The following is a 25,654-nucleotide window of genomic DNA, read 5'->3' as shown; positions in this document are numbered from 1 at the left end:
ACCTTTCCTAACTCCAACTTCCTCCCATTCTTTTGATCTCCCTTTGCCCCTTCCTTGCTTCCCCTCCCTTGCCCGGGAATCCTTTCTCTCCTGGGTTATTTCTCTACCCCTGGAGCCGAGCTGCCAGCCTCCCCCGCCCCCCAGCACCAGCAGTGCTCAGGAGCTCCTCAGGCGGGAGGGGTAGGTAGCCAGCAAGCAGAAAGTAGTAATGACAGGGAATACTGTGCCACTGTTTGCTTAGGAGGCTGGAATGTTCTTTATTGATACGCCACCCCCCATACACACACACTGATGCACTTGACCGAGCGAGGATGTTCCATCTTTTCCTTGACCTGGCCCTTGGGAGTCTTTCCTGTGTCAGTCCGTGCCGAGTCTACTCCTGTCCCTCTTCTGTTCCATTCTGTTCTGTTCCTTCTCTCAGTCTCTTTGTGCGAGGCCATCTGGGTAGCCCCCTCTTTCTGTACGGGGGGCTTCTCTGTATGTGGGATTTTATTCCCTCGGCGACACTGACTTCCGTCCCTCCGGCTCTCAGGCTCTGTCACCCCTAAGTGACTTTCCACCTCTGTCTTGTTTCTGTTTACTTCTGTCTTCCGGGCTCTGCCTCCATGTGTCTGTCTCTTCCTCCTGTGTGCCTGGCTCCCTCCTCTCCCTGGCCCCTCCGCGGCGTGTGTCAGGGAGGAGTGTCCCCACGTGGATGTGGGCCACCCCTGCACATCGTGTGTGCCGCGGACTCCCTGCCTCGGTGCCCCCTCCCCGTGCGCCCAGCACCCACACCCACCCGCCGCCACGTGCCAGGAGCTGCAGGTACGCGCCCCTGTCCCCACAGTCGTCGCGCCTTCGAGTGCGGTGTGCGTGTGGACCTGCTCGTTTGCTTCCTTCTCCCTCTCGCCCATGTCCCCCTCTGCCCGGCCGCCTCTCCTCTCCTCTCTTCTCCCACCGACCTCTCTCGCTCTGCCTCCTTGGCTCCCGCCTGCCTCTCTACCTGCTCGCTCCTGTTATGGTGTCTGCCTGCCTGTCTGCTCCTCCCTGACTGGCTGGCAGCCTCTCTCTGGTTGTCTGTCTGCTTCTCTGGCTGTCTGCCCACCACTCTCGCTCCAGCCATCTGTCTCCCCGCCTGCCTGTCTCTGTCACTTTTTTAGCCTTCGTCTCTTGGTTTGTCTACCTTCCAGGCCCTGCCATGCTTCCTATCTGGGTTTGCCTCTTATCTTGCCTTCTGCGTGTCCCTCCCCTTATTTACGCCTGCTAAGCTCGTGATTTTTCCTGCCTCCCGGTCCGTCCGTCTGCTTGCCTGTTGGGCTGCTCGCCCCCCGGCCAGTGCCTGCCTCTTGCCTCTGGCTGCACGGCTGCTTTTGCTTCCTTGGCTTCCCCAAAGCTGCTCTCCATCCACGGGGGTGGCCTCTCTACCCCAAAGCTGTCAGCGACTCCCTTGCCCCGAAGTCTCTGGGCCTTCGTGCCGCGTCGCGCGCCCTGCCTTTGCTCGCTGCTTGCCCTCGCTCGAGGCGGGCCTGCTTCTGCTGCTTCTTGTTTCTGGCTCCTTGGATGGTCAGCCTGCCCCCGGCCTTTCTGCCTTCTTCCCAGCCTCCCCTGCTCTTCCCGCCTTTTTTTGCTGTCTGTCTGCCTGGCTGCCTTTCCCCGTCGACCTCTCCGCCTGCTCTTCTACTTTTGTCGTCTTTGCTCGTCCCTCAGCGTTCCAATCGGAAGCACACACGCGGCACAAAACATGGGAGGCGCTGGCGGTGTCCCGTGCCGCATGGGCCTCCCCCCTGCCCCTCGCCGCCAGTCTCCTGCTCGTCTCCCTGAGGCAGGCGCCACTTGGCGCTTCTCGGATGTCTTTCCAGAGCAGGGTCTCCGCGGATCTAAGTCTCCTTGCCGGGCGCCGCGCTCCTTCCTCCTCCTGTCCTGGTCTTGCTGGATGCTTCTTTCTCTGTCACTCTGTCACTCCGCCTTCCTGCTTCACTGGGCCTGCCGGTTCTTGCTCCTTGTCTCGTTGATCTCCTCTCGGGCACCTGTCTTTTGGACGCACTGGCTGCTAGCTGCTGGCTCCTGCCGCCAGTACCCGCTGGCGCTCATCCCTCCCAGGCTCCTCGTCTGCGCAGCGAGCTACCTGGGGACAGCGCAGCTCTGCCGGTCCCCTCGTCGCGCAGCCACGTATCAACTGGGACAGGACGCAGGGGCCCCGTACAACTGAAAAGTACCATGTCCTAAGTTAGGTAGCTCGTGGGCCCGGCTCGTGTGCACATGGAGTACGCGCGGGCCTGCCCTGCCTTCCCCACACGTCTGTGTCACGCGTCTCTGTGTGGCCTTTACAGGCCTCTGACTCTTGATCCCTGTCCCACGAGTGTGTCTTCCTCCTGGTCTGAAACACTGCTTTCTCCTACCACTTTTCTCCCTTTTCCTCCTTCCCGCCGGTGCCTCTGCCCTGCCACCTCGGGGATGGTGAGGCTCAGTCCTCGGGGGGAAACAAAGGCACGGCGTCTGTCCGGGTCTGCAGGAAGATGACCAGGAAACTTTGGCACAGAATGCACTGCTCTTTGCCTGCCCGTGTTCTGCGCTGCGCTGTGTCGGCCTTCGCCCCTGGGCCTCTGTCCCCTTTCCCGCCCTCCCTCTCTCACTTCTCTTTTCTCGGTTCTGTCTTTCCCCTCAACTGTCTGTCTTGGGCTGCATTCTAGCGTCCCTCTGATTGGCCACCTTCCCCCTCTTCTGTCTGATTGGCCTGCATCCTTCCATCACCCCATCTGTCTGCTGGATTCTCCCTGTCTGCCTGCGGTAACGTATGTGATGGCACTTTATCAGCCACAGAGCCCCGTGCGGCATCAGACAGTCTTATCACTTTGTCTTCTCTCTCTCCTTGTCCTCTTCCTTCCTCATTCTGCCTGCCTTCTTTCTCCCCCCGACGCCCGTTTGTCCGTCCGTGTCTCTCCTGGCGCTCTCTCCGGCCTCCCTGTCACTCATTCTCCCCGTCCCCCCCGCCAGCCTGTCTGTGTGTCTGTCCTTACGCCTTTAATCTGGGCCCTCACATCTCCCCGTCCCTAGCTGCTTGTCCCCCCACCTGCCAGTGTCAAAGTGGACGCCACTCCCTGCCTTTTTCCATCCCCTCCGTACTTCGAAAACTAAAAATCAAATACAAAATTAAAATGCAATACGACTCACGGCTAGAGGAGAATGCTTTTTGTTTTTACTGAGAAGACCATTAAGTTGTGAACAAGTAACTTAGGCATGCAGCCTATCAAATGCAAACCAGAAATTAGATGCCCCCTCCCGCCAAGAAAGAACTAGAAGAAAATTGTGAGAAACTCCTAAGCCACAAGAAGATTATTTCCTTAATGCAAAAGCAAGACGCTTACCCAAAGCAAGAGCTTCTAATTTTTTTTTAGTTCGTGGAAAGTTATAAATCCTTCCCCCAGGAAAACAGTATACAGTTGACCCTTGAACAACACGGTTTGAACCGCGTGGGTCCGCTTACATGTGGACTTTTTTCAATAAATATATTGGAAGATATTTTAGAGATGTGCGATAATTTGAAAAAACTTGGGGATGCACTGCATAGTCTGGAAACATCAAAAAAATTAAGAGAAGTTTAGGTGTTTCGCAGATGGGTAAAATACACGCAGATACAATTTTATCATTTGCTACCTTAAAATCTTACCCCAATCTATTTTTTTTAAAGTTCAAACTTATGCACAAAAACACTTAGAGACAACGTGCTATCTTTTCCTTTAATGTCCGGTATTAGTAACGTGCGTCCCCCGTGTATAAGGTCCAGAGTGCGTCGCGTCCTATTGACAGTGTAGACGGACGTACTGACAGATGCTTCATCTTGTAAACAGGTGACGTCAACTTAGGTATCGATAACTATAGCCTGTCGGCGTATTTCCCTTATGATTTTCTTACTAATGTATTTTCTCGCAGCATTACTGTAAGAATACAGTATATAGTACATGTAACATGCAAAATACGGGTAACCAATTGTTTATGGGGTGAGTGGGGCCTCTGGGCAACCGTAGGCTGTCAGACGTTATGGGAACTCAAAAGCTTTTCCACTGCACAGAGGGTCAGCACCCCTAACCCCTATGTTCAGGGATCGGCTGATAGATGCAAAGTACCATGTCTATTTCCACGGTGTTAGGAACACCCGGAAATCTGTGGACCCCAGGTTAAAACTCGGACGTAGGGACCAGTGACAGCGATCGGTAGGGCACTGATGTGTCGTGTCACAGGCAGGTCAAAGGACTGAAAAATCACTCCGCAGTCTGTGATTTTCTACTCAAGGAAATGTTAATAGAGGTTCCTAGGTGTCTTTTGAAATATATAGATGAGTGATAATGAAAGTCATGTAAATAACGAGAATATTCTAGACTTAACCATGGAGTTTTAGAGAGAAGCGTATCTAGACCAGTGGTTTCCAAATGGCTAAGTAAGCTTGCTATCTGTCCTTCCCTGGGAAGGTCGGTCCTTTGTTTTGAGATCACATATTTCTTCTATAGATTTTTACGTGGAGTAAATATAGGATATACTATATTTATATGTAACAAATATATGTTACATGTATATGTCTGCTTATAAATATATTTGTTAAAAAGGTCCTTTCTACAAACGACGTAGCTCTGTATGGAAGGAGGTCCATGATAGATTTTACGAAGGAAGGGAAAGACTTTTTATACTTCTGTACAATTTGAAAATTTTTCAACATGCACTTCTTTTATAATTATACAACATTTTAACTGTCTTCTTACTAAATGACAGAGATAGGCCTATAGCTTTGGGTTCTGTTGTTCGTGCTGTACTTAAGACGATAAAAAGTCAGCAACTCCATGTCGATCGCTGACTTTGGGGGTTTTTCTTTTTCCTTTTGCTGGTTATCAAAATCCAACAGTCTGGGATCTGCAGCTTTAATCTAACCTCTTCTTGATTTCCCGAACAAAGAATCTTCAGTCCTCATGTACCGCATTTCTGCTTCGCCGTCCTTGCACACCGCCCGGTTCTCTTGTACGCTTTGCCGTTTTTAAGTCCGTTCGCTTCAAGTCAAACAAATGGCCTTCAAAGTTTCGTTTTTAAAGCTTATTATTATTACTTTTTAGTAATCTTTACACCCAACGTGGGGCTCAAACTCACAACCCTGAGGTCAAGAATTGCATACTCCCACGAACTGAGCCGGCCAGGAGCCCCAAACAAATGTCCTTTAAAAAGTAAATTTCAGGGGCGCCTGGGTGGCTCAGTCGTTAAGCGTCTGCCTTCGGCTCAGAGCGTGATCTCAGAGTCCTGGGATCGAGCCCCGCATCGGGCTCCTCTGCTGGAAGCCTGCTTCTTCCTCTCCCACTCCCCCTGCTTGTGTTCCCTCTCTCACTGGCTGTTTCTCTCTCTGTCAAATAAATAAATAAAATCTTTAAAAAAAAAAGTAAATTTCATATTATTGAGAAACGGTACCTATAAATCCTTGATTTGATGGAGTAATTACTTCCTAATTTATTTTTTTAGAATCTTTTTATTTATTTAGAGAGAGTGTGAGCAGGGCGAGGGGGAGGAGGAGAGGCAGAGGGAGAGAGAGAGAAGCAGACTCCCTGCTGAGCACGGAGCCCAACGCAGGGTTCAGTCTCACCACCCCAAGATCATGACCTGAGCCAAAATCAAGAGTCAGACGCTTAACTGACTGAGCCACCCAGGCGCCCCGTTCCTAATTTATTTTAAAATACAAGTAATTATTAAAATAAAAATCAATAAAAATAAAAATATCTTGCATGCAATCAATGGTGTTGAGGCCGTATTGTAGGAAACCTCATTTAATCTAATTTTGTGGATACAGAAATTGGGATCCACGAGCTGAAAGCATTGCCTAAGATCAAGTTAGTTGTTGGGGGGTGCCTGGGTGACTCAGTCATTAAGCATCTGCCTTCGGCTCAGGGCGTGATCCCAGGGTCCGGGGATCAAGCCCCACATCGGGCTCCTCCTCAGGGAGCCTGCTTCTCCCTCTCCCACTCCCCCTGCTTGTGTTCCCTCTCTCGCTGGCTGTCTCTATCTCTGTCAAATAAATAAATAAGTTCTTTAAAAAAAAAAAAAGTTAGTTGTTAGGAACAGAACCAGGACTTGGTTCTACTTCCAATCTCTAGTCTGGTGTTCTTTCTACTGTATATGAGACGACTTCTAAGTCAATGAGACGTCCTCAGGTTTTAAAGGAACTAATATGTGAAATTAATGGTCACATATATAACTTATTATCTGTAACAACTATATTGCAGAACTGGCAGTAGTCAATTTATTGTATCTAGTACACCTTTAAACTTTTTTTTTTTAAAGTAACGCGTCTGCCCCAATGTAGGGCTTGCACTCACCACCCTGACTACCGACTGAGCCAGCCAGGCGCCCCTCAACATACATGTGTTCAGACACAGAATATCACTTCTTACCATCTACCCTGAGACACGGTCATGCAGAAGGTGACATGTACAAAGATATTCATTACAGGGGCGCCTGGGGGGCTCGGCCGTTAAGCATCTGCTTTCAGCTCAGGTCATGATCCCAGGGTCCTGGGATCGAGCCCCGCATCGGGCTCCCTGCTCGGCGGGAAGCCTGCTTCTCCCTCTCACACGCCCCTGGCTTGTGTTCCCTCTCTCACTGTCTCCGTCAAATAAATAATAAATAAAATCTAAAAAAAAAAAAAAAGATTCATTACAGCAGTATTTGTAATAGCAAAAAATTGGAAACACCCAGATCTCCAACAGTAAGGAATCGCCAAATCAACTACCCAACAATTAAGAAAATAAGTTACATCTACGTGTTAAGATTCTTTCTTGTATTACCGAATGGCAAAAAGCAAGCTGCAGAAAAATATATACATTATAATATCATTTAGTTTATGTTCAAAGAAAGTAAAAACAATGCCATACGTTTCTATCGATACACACACACACACACATATAAATGTCTTTAAAAATTCAGGACACAGAGGCACCTGAGTGGCTCAGTTGGTGAAGTGTCTGCCTTCGGCTCAGATTATGATCTCAGGGTCCTGGGATCGAGACCCCCACCCCCACCCCTGCATCAGCCTCTCTGCTCAGCAGGGAGTCTGCTTCTCCCTCTGCCTCTGCCCCTACCCCTGCTTGTGCTCTCTCTCGCTCTCAAATAAATTTTAAAAATCTTTAAAAAAAAAGAAATCATTCTTCACTAATCTTTGAGGAGAAAAATACGTAAGCCAGGTATAATCCGTGGATATAATTGTAAGTTAAACTTTTGAAAACAGTAATGAGGTTTTAGTTTAAAAACAAATGAAAGTAGGAAGGGAAGAAAGGTATTGAAGAGCACGTATATAATATGGTATGTTGATGAAAGAAAAAATCTGTACATATCCATGAAGTATTTCTAGAATATACGAGAAACTGTAGCAGTCACCCCTGGGAAGGAAAACATTTTTTCGCGGTGCATCTTTTAAAGCAGGCTGGAAATTTTTTAGTGACCAAGGGTGATATTTGAGTTCAGACATAAACACACCAAAACCCTTAACTAACAATATGGGGTAGTGATAATTGCTATGGACGTAAAATCGGAGAATTCAGAGAAGAGAGACCCTGGTGGGGAAAAGGGGGTCCCTGAAGGCCTTTCATGTGTGCTTGGGTCTGAAGTAGGCCCCCCGAGAGCAGCAGATAGCAGGAGGAAGGGCAGTCTATGGCGATTAAGAAAGTACTTAGCAAGTAGTGTGTTGACCCCATCTGGCTTGGGCGGTAAGGTCATGATAGAAAGTTCTAGTAGATGTTGGTAGCTCTCGAAAGGGTAAGAACTGTTAGTGCAGAAGCCAGAACCTTGGAGGAACTTGAAGAGTGGGCGGGGGCGAGGAAAGCCAAAGGGAAAACAGAAGTTGCTCGAGTGGTAGGCGCACCGGACGAGGAGACAGCTTCTGGAAGGAGGCATCGTCGGGCCTGCCGGACGCTTCGTGGAGGGCAAGAAGAGCGCCAACTGACCGGTGCTCGAATCATGACCTACAGAGTTACCGGGCGACCCAGCGATTTCAATCTCAGCTGTCCACCTGGGAGACTTGGAACGTGCGTCCCCACCAAAGGAGCGTTATTCGTGAGAACCCCGAAGCAGGGGCAGCCCAGGCGCCTACAACTGATGACTGGAGAAACGAAATAGAGCACATCAACACAGCGGAACATGACTCAGCCATAGAGGGGAACGGAGCAGCAAGCAACAGCTCAGCACGGGAGAACCCTGACTACACCAGGCTAAATGCCAGCAGCTAGGTACAAAAGGCCGCGTATCGTTCGTCTACGAAACGTCCAGAATAGGTCAATTCAGAGAGGCAGAAAACAGAGTCGTGTTTGCCCAACTGGAGGGGAGAAGAGCATGCAGAATGATGGCTAATGGGCAGGAGATTGCTTTTGCAGGGAAAATGCTCTGGGATGAGGGAGTGGGGGTAGCTATGCACTCTTGTAAACCTTATGCCAGAGGCTCCTGACCTCGACACTTTGAAATCACGAATTTTATGGGATATAAATTATATCTCAACTTTTTTTTAAAAGGGCAAACTGAGAAAAGTATTGTCTTTGGCAGTGGGTCACCTTTTTTTTTTTTTTTAAAGATTTTCTTTCTTTTTTTTTTTTTTTTAAGATTTTATTTATTTTTAGAGAGAGCGCCGGAGTGGTGGGGAGGGGCAGAGGGAGAGAGAGGATCTCAAGCTGAGTCCCCGCTGAGCGTGGAGCCCGACACCGGGCTCGATTCCACGGACCGTGGGATCACGCCCTGAGCGGAAGGCAGACGCTTAACCGCTGTGCCACCCAGGCGCCCCCTCTGTTTTGTTTCTTAAATCCCACCTGTGAGTGAGGTCCTGAAGTATGTGTCTGACTCTGACTTATTTCACTTAGCATTAATTATCCTTTCGAGCTGCATCCATGTTGTTGCCAATGGCAAGACGTCATTTTTTATGGCTGAGGAATGTTCCGGTGTGTAGCTGTACACCAGGTCTTCGTTATCTGCTCCTCCACCGATGGACGCGGCTGTGCTTCTGGAACTCGGCTGTTGCAGACCTGCTGCGATAAACGTTAGGTGCATGTAACCCTTTGACTTAGCAGTTTTGCAGCCTTTGGGTAAACACCTAGTAGCGCAGTTGCTGGATCGTAGGGTAGCTCTACGTGTAACTTTCTGAGGACCCCCATACTGTTCTCTAGAGCGGCTGCACCAGCTCGCGTTCCCGCCAACAGCGCGGAAGGGCCCCCCTCTCCCCAGACCCTCGCCAGCACCTGTCGTTCCCTGACTCGTTGATACCGCCTTACTCTCCGAGACTCACTGATTGTGAACCTTTCTCCCCACTGACGAGCTGGCATAAGCGAGTGCTCACGATCTGATTTCGCTTTGGTTTTTGGCTGCTTGGTTGGGGTTTTTTCAGGAGTATGTTTTGAGTTTGTGCCAACGTAAACTCCTGTGTGAGCACCATCCAGGTAAAGATATAAAATATTTGTAGCACTCCAGACGTTTCCAGTGTCCTCCCGGTCTGTGCCTCTTCTGGAGACAACCACTGCTCTTGCTTCTATCCTGATTCCCTTTTAACAAGCTACAGTCTAATGTGAGTTGCGTGAGACACTATAAAGTCATACATGTCGTATAATCGCAGCCCTGTGGGAAAAGACTAGGAGAAAGCGGGTAAGATGTTAACACTGGTTTCTGCCGAGCGATCGAAATAAGAGGGATTTGGTTTTGCATCTTGATGCTTGCCTACCTGGAATTTTCTGTAAAGAGCCCATGTTCTACAATGAAAAATAAAACTAAGCTTAAAGAATTTTAACTTAAAAGACAGACAGGAAGAGAGAGAATAGGAAGTGGCATCAAATATTTGGTCACAGAGTTTGGTAGTCTCCAAAAAATACTCTACGGTAATGTGGCCAATTAGTCTGGAGACCCCATACGTAAAGGAATCTATTTCTTCTTCTTTTTTTAAGATCTTAATTATGTATTAGAGAGGGAGAGAGAGCATGAGCAGGGGGAGGGGCAGAGGGAGAAGCAGACTCCCCGCGGAGCAGGGAGCCTGATGCGGGGCTCGATCCCAGGACCCCGGGGTCATGACCTGAGCCGCAGGCAGACGCTTAACTGACTGAGCCACCCCGGCACTCCAAAGGAATCTATTTCCTCATCTCCAGGGTTGACACCAGGTCCCCCATCCCAGGTGGCAAGCCCCGCTGTGAGGCTCCTGAAGCCTGGCCGGGCCTCCCCCACCACCCCGCACCGCTCTTCCTGGCCGCGTGTGCTCGCGCTGGTCCTGCCCCTGCATTCGCTGAGGACAGGCACCTGGCTCAGTCCTGCCCTCGACTCCCTAACCAGACCTTTCTCTCCATTCCACGCCTGTCCCACCTCTGCACTTACCTCTTCTGAAACACTAGATTCAAGCCCGTGCTTTGCTTACAACTTTCTGTCCCTCCAGCTCTCATCTCTCGGCTGTTCTTGGACCTGTAAGATCCTGTAGTGCCTTCCCCGTCCGTTATCCCTGTCCGGCTTAGAGCCCGTGCTCTGTCATTTCCGCCACTGCCTCGCCAGGTGTCTCGGTGTCCCGTCCTTGCCTTCCTCCCACACACCTCGAACCATGGCCACTTCTGCTGCCTCTTTGTATCCAGCATGCACAGCGCTGCCCAAGGAACCCCCATGCCCTGCCGACCAGCGTCCCTGCTCAGAAATCCTTTTCCCTGGCCCGCCGCCTTTCAGTTCTCCGTGGTGACCTTTGCAAACCTTCCTCGCATTCCTCAGACCTCCTCCATCCTCCTACTCCAGGAGGAAACCTTATCCTCCCCTTCCAGGAGCCGGATCATCCGAAGAGAGCTCCCTGGAAGCAGTGGCACTGAGACACTGAGCTTGCGGATTTCCCTCCTCCCTCCTGTCGGTCCCGTCTGAAGCTGGTCCCTGCGGGCCCGGGGCTCTGCCTCTCACCGCTGCCGACTTCTTGGGGACTAAGGGTTCACGGAGACCCCGCAGCGCTCCCTTACCTCCCCTTCTACTTGCTCCTTCTCAACCACATCTCCTTGTCTTTAAAAGAAGTCCTCTGGGCACCCCCCTCCCCCGCAGCTGCCACCCTACCTCCCTGTGCCCACCCACAGTCACTGAGCTTCCAGAAAGAACGCCCTGCTTCACTGTCCACTTGCCTACTCACACTCTAGCTCTGAAGCTGCCACTGTCAGGAGCCCCACAGCCTCCGGGTTGCCAACACAGAGAGGCTGTTTCTGAGTTCTTAACTTGCCACCCCCTTCTCGAAATAGTCCTTGCTTGGCTTCTGTGATCTCACATCTGCTTACACTTCTATTGCTGGCTTTTAGCGAAATCCGTTCCCTTGCTCTTGGTTGAGGAGGAAGCTCTAAACCCCAAATCATTGGTCTTTCTCTTCTCTGTTTCTTTTAATCCCGCACTGATGGAAATCCCGGTCATGGAAACTGAAGGGTCCTGTACGAAATGGCCAAAACCAACCCTTTCCTCCCGTTTGACATTACCTTTTAACAATGTCTTAATACTTCTCCATTGGCTGGCCAGCTAGAAATGCCATCTAATGTCAGCTGTTTGAGCAGAATTTCCCTGACACCTTTCCTGGCTGATTAACTGTCTTTCAGATGATAGATTTGTTGTGGTAAACGCCAACACCACTGGCTCCCTCCTGCCCCTTGGCCTGCTCTTGGGCCTTTTCGCCATCTCGCTCTCCTGACGACGAAAGTCATTTTGTTTTTACTTATTTTTTTTAACATGTATTTATTTACTTTAGAGAGAGCGCGTGCACGTGCGCAAGCAGGGAGAAGGGCCGGAGAGAGGATCCTTAAGCAGACTCGTGCTGAGCATGGAACCCGACACGGGGCTTGATCCCGTGACCCTGAGATCATGACCTGAGCTGAAATCAGGAGTCGGACGCTCAACCGACAGAGCCACCCAGGTGCCCTAAAAGTCATTTAATTTTAGACCAAATTAGATATGATTAGTAAATTTAAATCAACTATTTTTTTTTTAAAGATTCCATATTCCAAAACTGCAGGACTCTTAACATGTGCTCCAGAGCCGAGTACTGAAGTCACCCCCTCCCTCCGTCAGAGTTGGAGCTTTGCGGTCAGGTCACCCTGGACACCCCGCTCCCCCACTGACTAAGTGACCTTGGGCGAGCGACTTCTCCCTCAGGTCTCACCCCCCCACACACACGTTGTGTTTGACACAGGGCTGTCGGGAGGATTAGGGGAGCTAACTTGCAGAGATCGCGGACTGTAAGACACTTGAAGTTGGTAGCTCTTACCCTATATAATCCCATACACTGTGGGCCATTTCTCACCGTAGACAGAGTCACTTAACGCGACTACAGGTGAGAGGATTTGCGACCTGGGCTACGAACAGCACCTTCCCCTGAGGGAGCTGAGGGCTGCTGGTAGCTTCTCCTGCTCCCAACAGTTGGCCCCATTTCCAGGCTCTCTCCTGCTTCTTGTAAACAAGCCCAACCCGGGAATGTAGGAAACGAACGAGGTTCTGTTGGGCCCAGTTCTCCCCGTGGAGGCACAAACACTGTTGTTGGGTTGGAAACCAAATGTTAGTCACAGATACGGTCTACCAGTTCTCTAATCGTGACAGCTGTTACCTGGATGCTGAGGAATGCCAAATCTCAGGAAATCCCGCAAGAAAGAGGCGTGACGAAATTGTGGCTGGGACGAGGGAAGGAGAAGAAAAGGAAAATTCGGGGGTGGCTGTCCAAAGGGCCTTGGGCGCTGCCGGGCGCTCTCCCGTACTCTGGCTCATTCAGTCTTCCCAACAACACTGTAAGGAGCTTCCGTTCGGAGTGACCATGTTTATGCCTGTTGTCCTTCGGGAACCCTTCCTTCTGTTATTCATGGCTGACAGCTAAACAAATGGGGTCTAAAGAAAGGAAAGTATTCGGCGTGTGGTTCCAGAGCCTTCTGCAGCTGGATTTCCTCTGTGACCATCCGGTTGTGTCCCATCCAACAGCAGCCTGACTTCTCTGACGTTCGACCATTTCGCTGTTGGCTCCGTCCGGGGACAGCCAAGTCCTGGTCTTGACCTCGTTAGAGGGCCTCACACCGTTTACCACCCCCTTCTCTCAGATACTGTCTTTGGCTTCCGCGGCACCATTTTCTCCGACCGCTCTCTCCGCTCCTGCTCTTCTCCATGCTCGAGGAGGGGCTCGTCCCCGCAGATGGCTGCAGTGACTGCTGAGAGCCCCACACCTCAGCCCCGGCCCCGAGCGCACTCCAGGACCCTGTGCCGTGCACGGAGCCCGTAAGATGCGACCGTCTGTATTTGTGTGACCCAAAGTGACTTCACGGCCAGCTCACAACACCTCACCTTCCTCCCCACACCAGAGGCCCCTTCTCCCCAGCGGACTCTTCATCCTCTCAGTCCCCCCCCAACCCGGGGCCAGACAATGGGGTGTCATCCTCCCTCTGCCCCAGACCTGCCCCCAGGAAATGATGGAGCCGGGGATTCTGCCTTCGCTTCAGCTCATCTACTCTGACCTCCGCGGCCCCTAACTTAGTCCTGGCCGCCTCTGTCCCTCCCCTGGACCTGTCCCCCACTTTTCTCCCCTCCCTCTCACTGCTCCAGTCCCTTCTCTTGACATTGTAGGCAAGTCACCTCTTTACAATGCAAATCCGACCCGGCCATTGTCCCTAGAAAACCCTTAACCCTGAATTGTACACTTTGAAAGGGTGAATTTTATAGTGTGTGACTTAAATCTGAACAAACAAACAACAGCCAGGTTTAGGGGTTTAGGAAGCTTCAGCTGACCTGTTCTGGCATCCACACCCCTCATCGCCCACCCTCCCCGGCCTCCATCTCTTAGCTTTGCCTTCTGCTCCCCAGTTCTCCACTCTTACCCCAAAACTCTGGGCTGTCTGTGCTGTTTATTCTTTGCAGGAAGGCTTCCGTCCTCCCCTTGCTCCTCCCTGGTCTCAGGGTCCTGCCCTTCCGGTCTCAGGGGAAGACGAAGCTTCTCCCAAAAGCCTTCACTGATCTCCCCAGGATTGGGGCTGGGTGTTCCTGAGGCACCTCGTACTTAGCCTTTTTGGCATTCATCACCCCTTTGTTCCTTTCATGGATATCGAGTGACTGTTCCGGGCTGAGCCTGAGGGAGGGAGGTGCTGGGCTGTCTGCCCTCCTGGACCCTCGAGTCGAAGAAGGGAGGAAGATAAACACTAAACTGAATTGCACCAAAACTTCCATTGCATTGAGCGGGAGGGAAGGAATATTTGACATGGTTGGAGGGGTCGGGGAAGACTCACCGGAGGAGGTGACATTAAGCAGAGCCTCTAAGGGGCAGGAGCTGGCCAAGCGAGGAGTGGGGGGTGGAGCGTTTGGTGCAGGGGACAACGGGTGACAAGGCCGTGCCAGAGGGAGCCTGGGGGATTTCAGAAGTAAGATCTCACATCCAGCATGGGTTTACTACAATGTGACTTTGACCCCCATCCGTCGGAACAGGAGGCCTATTTCCCAACCCCGCGACTGGAGGCTGGCTTCCTCCTGCTTGTCCCGAGCTGCGGGCTCTCGGCATCCCGAGGCCACGCTGCCCCTGTGGGGGGCCACACGGAGGGGTGCCCACGGCCAACAGCACCTCAGGGCGGTGTCACTGAGCCACTGTGCTAGTGGATCCTGCAGCTCAGGGCAGTCCACGCAGCTGGCTCGTCTAGGAACCCTGCCCACATCCCAGGTCCATTAGCAAAATAAAGATCCGGGTTGTCTGAAGGCTCCTGAGTCTTGGGCTGGCTTTGATCAGCAGCGACAGGACAGGCGTCCTGTGTGTGTCCCACAGCGGGTGGCGGGTGGTGCAGCTCCGGGTGAAGTGGGCGGCCCACGGCCGGCTTGGTTCGGAGTCCATCTCGGCTACACACTACGTAGTTGCGTGACCTTTGGCAAGTCCCTTCATCTCTCTCTGCCTCCGTGCCCTTCGTTTGCCAGTGTCCATACAAACAGTACTTCGGTTTGTCCCGAAGGCGGGCGCATGAGTGAGTGATGGACGCAGGTGAACGCAGGTCCCCAGGCGATACGGTCCGGCCTGCGGCATCGTCCGGGCCGGCCTCGGAGCGTCTGACCGCCGCGCTCTCGAGCTGCTGTGTTTCTTCGTTTTTATAGCAGGTGCGTGTGCGTGCTTGTGCGTGTTGCGTGTGCGCGTGCGCGCATACACGGCATGCAGCGTGCAGCGCCATCTGCAACGATCCTGTCTCTGCGCTTATAGTGTCTCGCTCCAGACTGTAGTCCCAGCGCCGGGCTGTCACTTCTGTGTCCGCAGGACCTCAAACCAGCCCGCGCACAAAGCGCCTGATCACTTTCTGTGGTTAACGACTGGACGAGCCACGCTTGCACGAGACTCGCGGAAGCCATCGCCGGTCCCGACCCGTTCTCCGGACGGTCCCTCCGCAGCAGCGGTTCCTGCGGTTGTTCTGGGCGTCCATAGAAAACACACGGTCCTACATCCTTTGCAGCCAAGGGTCCTGTGTCACCTGCGTCCGATCAGTGAGATATGCTCGGAGGTCTGCGAAGGACAGCTGGGAAAATGCCTGCTAGGATGCAGGCCCTGCCCTTCCCGCCTCCCCCCTTCCCTCTTCCTGCCCACCGTGCAGGCCAGAAGTAGAGCGGCCAGACAGGCGACAAACGTGAGGCGCACAGCTGCCGGGGACACTGATGGCCTGCCCTGTGGAATGACGGCACCAGACTGTCAAATTTGGGAAAAATGAGCTCTTGGTAGTTAAACCGCAGCTCCCAGCCTTCTGTTCTTTGCAGCCAGATCCGTTCTCAGTGACCCACTGGGCGGAGGAAGGTCTGCCCGGAGGGGCTGTCCGGTGAGGGCAGGGGGACATTTCATCTTCCTCACTGCTCCAGAGGAGGGCTGGCGGAAGTCGCCGGCACAGATGTGACTGACCACCCCTCCGCAGCTCTCTTCCAACAGTCAGCGTGCGCCGGCAGCCGGGCCTTCCGTTCTGCATCTGTGTGGCCCCGTTGTTCCAACACTTCACAGAGCCCGGCTTGCGGGCCGCTCGTTCCTGGATAATAAATACAAGTACGCGTTGCCCTCCACGCCGGGCGTCCTGTGGCTGCCGCAGATACAGAGATGACCGAGTCAAGTGGCGGAGGCCGTCCCGACAGCAGGAGCGCCGGGGCTGTACGGGCTGCGCGCGTCAACCCTATCCCGCCGCCGGGGACTGGGCGTTGGGGTCACGCGTAAATGCGAAACCCCCTGACTCTGCTCCAACGCACATCCAGATCGGAATCCGGGACAGTGGTAAGAGGCTGCAGACTAGTCGTAAACCTCGCCCCCAGGTCACAGCTTTAGGAGTTGCTGCCATGGGAACACGGGTGACAGTCCAAGGAGAGCGCAGGTGCTGGGAGTCCCAGGACTCCATTATATTATCACCTTCGGTATTTTACTTTTGGGGTCTTTCAATGACCGTGTGCGTGTGCGTGTGTGTACTATTTCAGGGCAGAGGATTGGGCCCTTTCGAGAGCGATGGAAATGATAGCGCCTGTCTCCAAAATAATACATATCTGAGCTTGCTCACGCTGCGAACACACACACACACACAATTTAGAAACACCTTTGCACTTCTGGAGATCCAGGTTAAGAATCCCCTTGCGATTTGCCCCTGAGGGTGGAAACTTTCCAGACCATAATTTGGTCCTTTATCATGTACTGTCTTCATTGACCTTTTCATGTGTGTATGTTTTATCCCATTGAGAAGGCCGCCCCCTGCAAGGACATTCGGGGCTTTATTCTCCTCAGTGATCTGTGCTCGGAGGGACCAGGGCTCGGCTCGTGGCAGTTGAGTCCTTTGAAGTCGCTGTGGTTTACTGAGGACAGGCAGCGTTCACTCTTCCAACTGCCACCCCAGCCTGCCCCAAAACAAGAGAAGTCCCCACAAGAGGACTTGGCCCCCGCTCATGAGCTATTTACTTTCTAGAGTTTCGGTGGAGGCATTATTTACATACCCCTCACGCAAATAGCCGGCCTGGGATCTGTAGAGAACAAGATAGTGCCTCGTGAAAAGCTTTACTGACGTGCACACGCCCCCCCACAGGAGTCGATAAGTATTACTAAAGGAATGTACTGTATTCTCTTTGAAATGCGTGCTCATTATTCCTTCCACAGCTCTGCGCTGTCGCTGGAAACACACCCACACCTGTAATCAGAGCCCCTACCTGTGCGACCCCATGGGTCTTATTCCTCAAACTGGACTCCTTTCCTGCTTGTGGACAAAATGTAGACCAGAATGTAGCCTAATGCTAAAAAAACAGTAGCCATGTGGTGTTTCCTTTTTTTCTGATCCTTCCCTCCCACCTATACATTTCCTTCGATTGTAACCTCTTTAGAATTTGGGCACGTTTCCCCTCCTCCCCCCAACTGCGACTCTGTGGGCGATGGCCGCCACCTGGTGGCCACATGGGGGAATGGCAGGTGGATTTCCCCCAAAATCTGGAGAGAGGCAGGGCTCTAGTGTCTGGTCTTCCTTCTGAGGGGAAGCAGGACAGAGAGGCCTGTGACAGCACCGTCCTACTTCTGGGTCTTGCCTTGCCTCCCAGGACACAGCGTCCCAGCCACACTAGTTATTATGGACGGATGAGTTCACTCAACATTGGACGTCATTCCATCAAAATGTACTGAGCAGCAACTGTGCGCCCAATGCTGGGAACACGGCGGTGACCGAGATGGACACAGTGTCTGTCCTCAGGAGCCTGCGGTCTAGCCGCCAGCCAGCCCGTCACACCCGTAACCTTCCAACTTACACTGGAATAAGTACTCTGAAGTCAGTGTGACGCTAAGCGACGATCTAATAGAAAATCTTACTTTCTACACCAAGAAATCCGAAAAGCTCCCGAGAGAGAAACATTTACGGTCAGCTAGGTGGGAGATGGGAGGAAGAGTGTGGAGGCAGAGGGAACAGAGTGTGTGAGGGCTCTGGGGCAGGAAGACATTCCAGGGGTGCATGACAGCCCGTGTGGCTGGGACACAGGGAACAGGGCTGAGGCATGCAAGGGGGCACCGGCTGGTTCAGGCAGCGTCTCCGGATGGACGGGACTTTATTCCGGAAGCCACTGAAGACTCTGAAGGAAAGGAAGTCAGACGCCTGGCTTTGGTGCTCAGCGCTCACTCGGACTGCTGCGTGGGGGGCAGGCGCGGAAGTGGGGGGCTGGCGAGGACGTCTGCACAACAGTCTGGACAAGCGCTGATGTCGGCCAGGAGGAAGAGGGTGCATCCCAGAGGCATTTAGGGGCTAGGATCTACTTGGAGAGTGAGTGGGGTGCGAGGACAGGGGGCGTTTCTGGTGGGAGGCGCTGTGGTGGGAGCCTGGGGGCTGGGGGGTGGGGGGCAGGGGTGGGTAGACCCGGAGGCCAGAGCTACAGCGGCAGCAGAGCTTGGGTTCTTGAGTCGTGCCGGTGTCCCTGAGCGAACGGGACACACATGAAACCACTGCAGAGTAGATCACGCATCAGAAAGCTTCAGCGAATTCACGGCCTTTCGCATCACACGGGCTTAAGTGGAAGCCCTGGGTCTCCCATGATCCAGAAAGTGCTGAGGCCGGGACACGTCTCCGCCTCTGGCCATGCCTTTCCTGGCCAGCCCCTCTGAAAACGCCTGGGCAGCCCTCCCAGTGCCTCCCCTTCCCCTGCCGGTGCTCCGGTGCCCCCCCACCCCGGCCAGGCAGGCCCACGCCCCTCTCCCTGATCCTTTTTGGCCGGAGACTGTCGGGAAAATTCACCTGCCTGTTATTCTCATTCCCCTCCCCCACCGGGGTTAAAGGGGCAAATCTGGCCACTGCCCCCCTACGGTGGCTGTCTTTTGGTCACCATGAGTTCTCTGACCCAATGAGCTCCTCTCTTTACATCACCCTGCTCAGGCCCCTCTTGCAAGTCGGCCCTGGACCCTGGCTGCCTCACCTTCCCTAAGGGGCACAGGCCCATCCTGAATGGACGGTACCATTTGCCTCACCCAAAGGTCCCTTCCCCATTCTAGTTTCCCCTGGAGTCAGTATCTATCCACCTCTTGGCCTCAAAAAAGTCAGAAGAAAATGTCGCTGTGGGATGAACCAGGAAGCAGCTTGGCTAGCTGCTGCTCAGCGGATAGCCCTCCCTGCCTCCTCCCTGCCTCTCCGCCACTGCGGAACTCTGCTAACTCCCTTCCCGAGACACTAAGGGCAGACGAAACGGCTCACACGACAGGTCTGCAGGGGCGTCTTGTGCGACGAGCCTAGGACAGTGAGATTGTCTCTCTGCACTGAAAGAACATAACTTTGGATTTAGACTGGAGTTTGCATCCTGGCCGCTAACTAGTGTGCCTTCGTGCAACTCCATCTTGCCGGGCTTAGGGAGCTCCCCTCTACTTGCTGGATGGGATGCTGCCCGGGTCATCGATCGCTTGCTGAAGCCAAATAGGGAAAAAAGTCTTTCTAAGCTTCAAAAAGACTTCCGTGTAAAATCGTGATGACGGGGGCGCCTGGGTGGCTCAGTCGTTAAGTGTCTGCCTTCGGCTCAGGGAGTGATCCCAGAGGTCTGGGATTGAGCCTCACGTCAGGCTCTTCCGCTGGGAGCCTGCTTCTTCCTCTCCCACTCCCCCTGCTTGTGTTCCCTCTATCGCTGGCTGTCTCTCTCTCTGTCAAATAAATAAATAAAATCTTTAAAAAAAAAATCGTGGTGACGGCGCCCATCTTACGGAGTAGATGCATTAAGAAGGGCGTAGGAGACACGCAGCCCAAGATCTAGCCTGAATTACCGACTAACCCTTCACTGCCTTTCTTCCCTTTGGGATTTCAACTATCAAGTACTCTTCAGAAGGGAGATGAGCCAGTTCTGTATGGCCAGCAATAGACACTTCCTGTTCCTGTCTGTGGACATCCCATCCTCCTGCCGTTCCCATCACTGCCGTAAGGGCTCCCATCCCTCATCCCTGGGTAGGACTTCTCCGACAGCCAAGAAGTTCTGCCTGGGCTCTGGCTGCCTCCCTAATCCAAGACACTTCATCTTCTCGTGTCATTCCAGAGGGTTAATGAACGTGCTTCTAGCGTTCGCCCTGACTTCGTCTGAGCAGATCATAGTGGGCCTGGGGACCAGGACCTGTACGCTTCAGAAGGATCCAGACACAGCAGGCCAGTGTCTGGACTGGAATGGAGGTCTACATCCGGCACCCGCCCCTCCCCCACCTACAGGGCACAGAAACAGCCACACTCAAAATACATCTTGAGTCCACAGAAGCCTTCGTCTCCGTCCCTACAGCTCCGTGAGGTCATCATTGAAGTGGAGCAGGATCGCAGGCGTGTAGAGTGTACCGTCCATGTTGAGATAGTCAAATTCTTCATCCTCATCCCGGATCCCGTTCTCTTCCAGGGTATAATCCATGTTCAGCTTCTTCCCCTCATGTTTCCATGTATAGCTGGCAGCATGTGCGTTATAGGGGAGATAGCGGTGTAGGATTTCCCACATTGATTCCTGGGCCCCCACCTGCAGAACATGAAAGCGCCCCACCCCCCAGGATTCTGGATGGCACACACACACACACACACACACACACACACAGGTGCACGGGGCCCCAAGCCAAGGCCAGGAGCCCAGAAGATGATAGTGCTGGGATTAGAGTGGCTCGCTTGGCAGACAGCATTTTTAGGCACTTCTCAGTCCCCCAAATGAAGCCGGGGCTCCAGCATGCAGTGAATGGCCCCAAAGTCTGACCTGTCTTTGTGGCAGCCACTTCTAACAAACGGATGGCCCTAAAGGGTCACAGTCACCGCCCCCTCCCCTCATCCCTTCCACAGAGAACATTAATAAGAGTCCGATTGCAACTGCTATCCAAAACACACACATGAGTGCTTCCAAAACCACCGTCACTAACGTGCGTGAACTGCTGCCCCAGGCTTATGAGGGAGTCTCTTGTACCCTGCGATCCGGCCGCTCCTCCAGTTCCCAACCCCGCAGACCTAGGTGGTCTCCTCTCCTCGGTTGCCCCTAAAGAGGGAAAATGCTGCTCCCACTGGCTACGGAGAGCCAATGGCCTAAAGATCTCCTCGGAGATTTGCTGGGATTCCCAGTTCCCTCTGACCCGCCGCCGGGCACCGGTTCTCACCTCCAGGATGTGCTCCTGCGACGTGAGTGTGTTAATGATGCGGATGTTGCGGGTCTTGGCAGACAGCCGCCCCACCTCATAACGCACCCCCTGCCACCAGGGCTTCCCGAAATCATTGGCCCAGTCCGAACGCGGCAGCTGAGGCGGAACGTGCAGAAAGCGGCCCCGGGGGGTGCGGTATCTCAGCGTACCGGTCAGCGGATCGACGTGCTTGCGGATCTTTAAAGCAGGGATCGGGAGAGGGGCCTCAGGGCAGTCACGACCTCCGACTTCGGCCAGCTCCCGCCTTTCCTCCCCATCCCGCGGTCCGGTGCCTCCCCCCACCCCGCCCCACCCCAGCCCGGGTTCCCGCAGAACTCACGTCTCTAGTCTTCCGATCGAACCAGTGGCTGATGTCCTGGCCCGCAACTTCCACGATGGGTTTTAGCAGCAGGTCTCCTGGGAAGGAGCAGCCGCCGTCGTATCTAGCCGCCCAAGAACCAGGAACCTGCCCCCCGACGCACACCCTGACCCTGGCCCAAAGCGCGGCCCTTACCCTTGTACTTGAGAGCCAACGGCGTCAGGTCGTACACAGATCCCAGGTAGGACACCCACAGGTCTTCCGGCACGTTGTGTTGGGCCACCTCGGCCGGCGTGAAATAGCGACGCTGGAAAACTTCGAAGTCTGGCCCCTCCACTAGGCCCCGGCGCTGCATGGCTCTTGCACTATCGGCCACCAGCATCTCTGGTTGCTTCGTCGCCCCTCAGCATACACTCGCTCACTCACTCACTCGCTTACTCACTCACTGCCTCTCCCCGCCTCGCGAGCGCGTTGGTCCGCTGACATAGAAACCATTGTCCCTTTCAGGCCACCGTCCACTGAGCTCAAACACTGGGCGGGCAGGGGGATCGTGGAAGGGCGGGGACTGTGCGCGCTCACGGGAAATGTAGTCTGAGTCTGGCTTTCAAGTAATTGAGTTGCGTCCTCCGAGGTCCGGGGGGAAAGCGAACGTCCTCTGTTTTCCGAGTGGTCTGGGCTGGAGGGGATATTTAGGACTGACTGGCGAGGCAGAAAAGCAAGGGAGGATGGGAGTCGAGTGCGATTACAAGAAAAGTTCGTCTCGCTAAATTCCAGGGTTCCTGAAGGCTATGAAACTAAAGAGGTGAAACTTCTCGCGATATCTTAAGAAAACCAGCGCCATAGGCCGCAGCGAGCCCCAGCCCGGGGGAAGTAGGAGAAGCTCGCGAGATCTCTGCAGTTGCCCAGGAGACGACGACGACTACGAGGAAGAGGAGGAGAGGTGATCTCGCGAAAGAAAAGAGGTCGGGAGCGCTCGCGAGATCTCAGACCGCCGGACCCGAAAGGTTCTTAGGAAGTTGAAGGGCCCCGAGGAGGCCCCGGGGCAAATGGCCGGAGCTGGACCAACCATGCTGCTACGAGAGGAGAATGGCTGTTGCAGCCGGCGTCAAAGCAGCTCCAGCGCAGGGGTTAGCGCGGGCTCGGGTTCTGGGATCGAGGGGCAGCCTGGGAGCAAGATGGGGGGCCGGAGGGGGAACTGCAGCTCCCGGCAGCCTCTGGGCTCGGTGGGAGCGCCCCGAGGGCTGTCGGGAGCTGTGGTTCCGCGGGTGGGCGGCCGCCGGGGCGGTGCCGTCTCAGCGCGTGTCCCGCCCCGCGCAGGACTCAGACGGGGAGCGCGAGGACTCGCCGGCCGCGCGGGCCCGGCAGCAGCTGGAGGCGCTGCTCAACAAGACCATGCGCATTCGCATGACAGATGGACGGACCCTGGTCGGCTGCTTCCTCTGCACCGACCGCGACTGCAATGTCATCCTGGGCTCGGCGCAGGAGTTCCTCAAGCCTTCGGGTCAGTGCCCGGGGGGGTGCACGCCCACCTGGGAATGCGGCGGAGCCTCCCCGCAAGGCGCTTCCCCCTCAGTGTCTGGCTGCACCCCTGTTTTCTGGGGCTAGAAGGGGCGGGACCGACGCCGGCCTGCCTGCCTGATACTCTCTGACCCTTCTTTCCAGATTCCTTCTCTGCAGGGGAACCCCGTGTACTGGGCCTGGCCATGGTACCCGGCCACCACATCGTTTCTATTGAGGTGCAGAGGGAGAGCCTGGCAGGGCCTCCCTATCTCTGACCACGATCGCGCATGCTTTGCAGACCATTAAACCTGAAACGAAATGCCTTGTGTCCGAGTGTAGCTGGGATGTCGGGAGCACTCTCAATGCTCCTTCCCCAACCTGGACGTGCAGGGGAGCCGGAGGGTCCCTGTGGTTCGGGGGTGGGGATGAATAAGGACCAGCAGGCCCCAGGGTGAGCCCCTCCATCTTCCCTCCCACGCTGCTGCTCCAGAATTGTGGTATGAGGGGGTGTCATCCTGCTCCGGAAGGCCCATTGTTTCCCTCCCCGGCCTGGCAACACTGAGTTCCTCCAAGCTGGGGTCAGAGAACGGGCTCGGGTCCCCAAGGGGAGCAGGGCAGGCGACCGAGGCCGGGCCCTCTCCACTCTATTGAGGGGGCGGTGACTTTAGGGTCAGGGACGGAGCTCTGGGGTCTGGCCAGGAAGAACGGGCTACCGCGATAAGGGAAGGCCCCCGGGAGGCTGAAGGATGCGCTCTTGAGCCCCCGCCCCCCGCCCCATGTTGTTTCCTGCTCCTGGGCACAGGGCGGCGGTGACGGGATTTGTGCCATCCCTCTGTTCACAGGATCCCAGGAACGCATTCAGTTCATTCTTTATTGATGTGTGGTCACTCCTTCCCCTCCACCTCGCCCCCCCCCCCAGCCCGTAAATACTAGAGGAGCTGCACCAGAAAAGGAGGACATGAGGTTGAGTTGTCGGGCGGTGGGGCGGGGGAGGTGGAGTGGTGGGGTGTGTGCAGGGTCCAGCCCAGATGTTAAGGATTCAGATCTAGGTAGGAGGAGGAAAGTGGGTTTTCCGGGGTGTGGCGGATTTCCGCCAGCTTTGGGTCCACGGATGCTCCGGTTCCCCCGAAGGGATGCTGGGACCCGGCTTAGGCAGGGGAGGGGGCGGGGTAGGTCGGGAGACCCCGGGGCTTGAAGTCCTTGGGCCGACTGGGAGTGGGGGCAGTCGTCTGGGTGGCTCTTGACTCGAGGGTCCTCAGACCCAGACCTTTCCTGATGTGGGAGCGGCCGGGGACCCCGGTGAGGCGCGGGTTTGCCGCGGCTGCGGGGCGCGCCGGCGCCGGTAGAGGGCTCGGCTGTAGGGCACGAGGCAGTCGGCCAGGCGGAGGCGCAGGCAGAGGCGGCGGTAGCTGGCCAGGGCCAGCACGAGCAGCGGCACGAGGAGCAGGAATCCGGTGACCAGCAGGGCCGTGAAGCCCGGGTCCCGCAGGTGCGCGGTGCAAGGGGGCGCCTGGGAGCGCAGGAACTGTGGGAGGAGAGCAGGCGTCAGGCCCAACCAGGCCGGACAGCCCGGGCGGGGGAGCTGTGGCCCGCAGACCCCACCGCCACCCTCGCCGCGAAGGGCCGCGCTCACCCGCACGCGCCGGGGCACACGCTCACCTGGGAGTGGCAGAGGAAGCCGAAGCCTAGCATGGTGACAGCGGGTAGCAGGATGGTCCCCAGCACCAGTGCCAGCAAGAGGAGGTTGAAGGCAGCCACCAGCAGGTTCTGGGCCGTGACCAGCACAGCGCAGGCCCAGCAGTCCAGGGGGTCCCGGGGCTCTGGGCCGCCGCCGGGAGCCGGTCGCTGCGCCCCGGGGACATCCGCCATGGCCTGCCTGGCTCCCGCCCGCCTGGGCCGCGGCCCTTATAGCCCTCTTTCCTGCCCCTCCCCCGGCCCGGCCTCTCCCCACCCCCCCTTATCCTGGAATGCGGCTCCAGGATTAGGCACCCCCCCAGCCCGAGGAGCGGACCGGCGCTCTGGACATTCCACAGGCGCCTCGGGGAGGGGCTCGCCCCGCCGGGGTCTGCGCGGTGGGCCCGGCCTGGCAGCCCCCCTCCCAGCGCGCGCCCCGCTAGCACCAGCACGTTATCAAAACCGGATGTTTTTCTCTGATTTTATTTTTAATATTAATATTCTCACACAAAAATCACCGAAAATAGGGGTAGGGTTGGGAAGACCCCTCTGCCCCTGGGGCAGAGAGACAGTGCAGTGCGAGGGGGCGGGACTGTAAACCCCCCAGCCCTCCGCAGCCCCAGCGTGGGAGGAAAAAACCACCGACAAAACAAAAATAAAGCCCCAGAGAAACTCATCCCGGGGTGTCCCTGCCCCAGTGAGGCCCTGGCCCTGGGCTGGTTCACGCTTAAAAAGAAAAGGGGAGGACGGGGGTGTGAGGGGAAGGTCCGTGTTTTTAAAATTGGCCGAGGCTGGGAAGGACGGGGTTCCTTTTCCTCATACTTCTTTCTTTAAAACTTTAAATTTTTTTATTTATTATTATTATTATTTTTTTTTTTTTACAAAATACCATTTCAGTTCCCACTTCTTCCCCTACAGTACAGGAGTCGCTCACCCTCAGGCGGGGTTGGGGTCGGGTCGGGAGTGGGGGCCTGGTCCGAGAAAGTGCAGGACGTCGGGGAGGGGAGCGGGTTTGAGCACCATGAGAACCCGGCTGGAGCCGCGGGCGGACGGGCGGAGACGGACGGGCCGGGCCCGGACACACACTG

At 54.9% G+C, this 25,654-nt stretch overlaps 4 protein-coding genes and 1 long non-coding RNA gene across 12 annotated transcripts in view; 3 read left to right on the top strand and 2 right to left on the bottom strand.

Moving 5' to 3' along the window:
• The window catches only part of LOC103660373, a 22,322-nt gene extending 5,088 nt beyond the window's left edge, over window positions 1-17,234 (top strand). For 4 of the 7 annotated variants that reach the window (XR_005834734.1, XR_005834732.1, XR_005834733.1 and 1 more), the window contains 3 exons: window positions 11,723-11,887; window positions 11,965-15,081; window positions 15,182-17,234. This is a non-coding gene — a long non-coding RNA (uncharacterized LOC103660373). The remainder of the gene's footprint in view (window positions 1-11,722; window positions 11,888-11,964; window positions 15,082-15,181) is intronic. The other 3 variants (XR_005834735.1, XR_005834731.1, XR_567787.2) reach the window with 3 other exon arrangements.
• Window positions 17,235-20,088: 2,854 nt separating this feature from the next.
• Window positions 20,089-21,916, bottom strand: LOC103660374 (cytochrome b5 domain-containing protein 1). The gene is made up of 4 exons (XM_040629975.1): window positions 21,588-21,916; window positions 21,414-21,490; window positions 21,053-21,271; window positions 20,089-20,433 (listed from the first exon to the last, which is right to left on the bottom strand). The coding sequence occupies exons 1-4, from the start codon at window positions 21,772-21,774 to the stop codon at window positions 20,203-20,205; spliced, it is 714 nt and encodes a 237-aa protein (XP_040485909.1). The 5' UTR covers window positions 21,775-21,916; the 3' UTR covers window positions 20,089-20,202.
• A 157-nt stretch (window positions 21,917-22,073) lies between these two features.
• LOC103660372 (N-alpha-acetyltransferase 38, NatC auxiliary subunit) lies at window positions 22,074-23,211 on the top strand. 2 transcript variants are annotated; one of them, XM_040629976.1, is made up of 3 exons: window positions 22,274-22,519; window positions 22,710-22,893; window positions 23,055-23,211. In XM_040629976.1, the coding sequence occupies exons 1-3, from the start codon at window positions 22,439-22,441 to the stop codon at window positions 23,165-23,167; spliced, it is 378 nt and encodes a 125-aa protein (XP_040485910.1). In that variant the 5' UTR covers window positions 22,274-22,438; the 3' UTR covers window positions 23,168-23,211. The 2 variants fall into 2 exon arrangements, with proteins under 2 accessions (XP_008686196.2, XP_040485910.1); XM_008687974.2 differs by having other exon boundaries at window positions 22,074-22,893.
• Window positions 23,212-23,753: 542 nt separating this feature from the next.
• LOC121102617 (transmembrane protein 88) lies at window positions 23,754-24,802 on the bottom strand. The gene is made up of 2 exons (XM_040629978.1): window positions 24,552-24,802; window positions 23,754-24,417 (listed from the first exon to the last, which is right to left on the bottom strand). Exons 1-2 carry the CDS (start codon window positions 24,759-24,761, stop codon window positions 24,148-24,150), a joined length of 480 nt encoding a protein of 159 aa, XP_040485912.1. The 5' UTR covers window positions 24,762-24,802; the 3' UTR covers window positions 23,754-24,147.
• A 785-nt stretch (window positions 24,803-25,587) lies between these two features.
• The window catches only part of LOC121102461 (lysine-specific demethylase 6B-like), a 2,170-nt gene continuing 2,103 nt past the window's right edge, over window positions 25,588-25,654 (top strand). Inside the window, exon 1 of the mRNA XM_040628328.1 lies at window positions 25,588-25,607. Coding sequence (XP_040484262.1) covers window positions 25,588-25,607 — 20 coding nt within the window. The remainder of the gene's footprint in view (window positions 25,608-25,654) is intronic.

The sequence above is a fragment of the Ursus maritimus genome, unplaced genomic scaffold (genome assembly GCF_017311325.1).
Source record: "Ursus maritimus isolate PB19 unplaced genomic scaffold, ASM1731132v1 scaffold_14, whole genome shotgun sequence".
NCBI lineage: Eukaryota > Metazoa > Chordata > Mammalia > Carnivora > Ursidae > Ursus > Ursus maritimus.
Note: the sequence above shows the minus strand (reverse complement) of the source record. Positions and strands in the feature narration are given on the sequence as shown.

Excerpts from the sequence above, each read along its gene's own strand:
- LOC103660374 (XM_040629975.1), bottom strand. The coding sequence starts at position 21,774 with ATGCTGGTGGCCGATAGTGCAAGAGCCATGCAGCGCCGGGGCCTAGTG. Across the intron at positions 21,491-21,587 it reads GTTGGCTCTCAAGTACAAGG|GAGACCTGCTGCTAAAACCC; the intron begins GTAAGGGCCGCG and ends GCTCCTTCCCAG. Across the intron at positions 20,434-21,052 it reads CGCAGGAGCACATCCTGGAG|GTGGGGGCCCAGGAATCAAT; the intron begins GTGAGAACCGGT and ends CATGTTCTGCAG.
- LOC103660372 (XM_008687974.2), top strand. The coding sequence starts at position 22,479 with ATGGCTGTTGCAGCCGGCGTCAAAGCAGCTCCAGCGCAGGGGTTAGCG. Across the intron at positions 22,894-23,054 it reads GGAGTTCCTCAAGCCTTCGG|ATTCCTTCTCTGCAGGGGAA; the intron begins GTCAGTGCCCGG and ends CCTTCTTTCCAG.
- LOC121102617 (XM_040629978.1), bottom strand. The coding sequence starts at position 24,761 with ATGGCGGATGTCCCCGGGGCGCAGCGACCGGCTCCCGGCGGCGGCCCA. Across the intron at positions 24,418-24,551 it reads GCTTCCTCTGCCACTCCCAG|TTCCTGCGCTCCCAGGCGCC; the intron begins GTGAGCGTGTGC and ends CTCCTCCCACAG.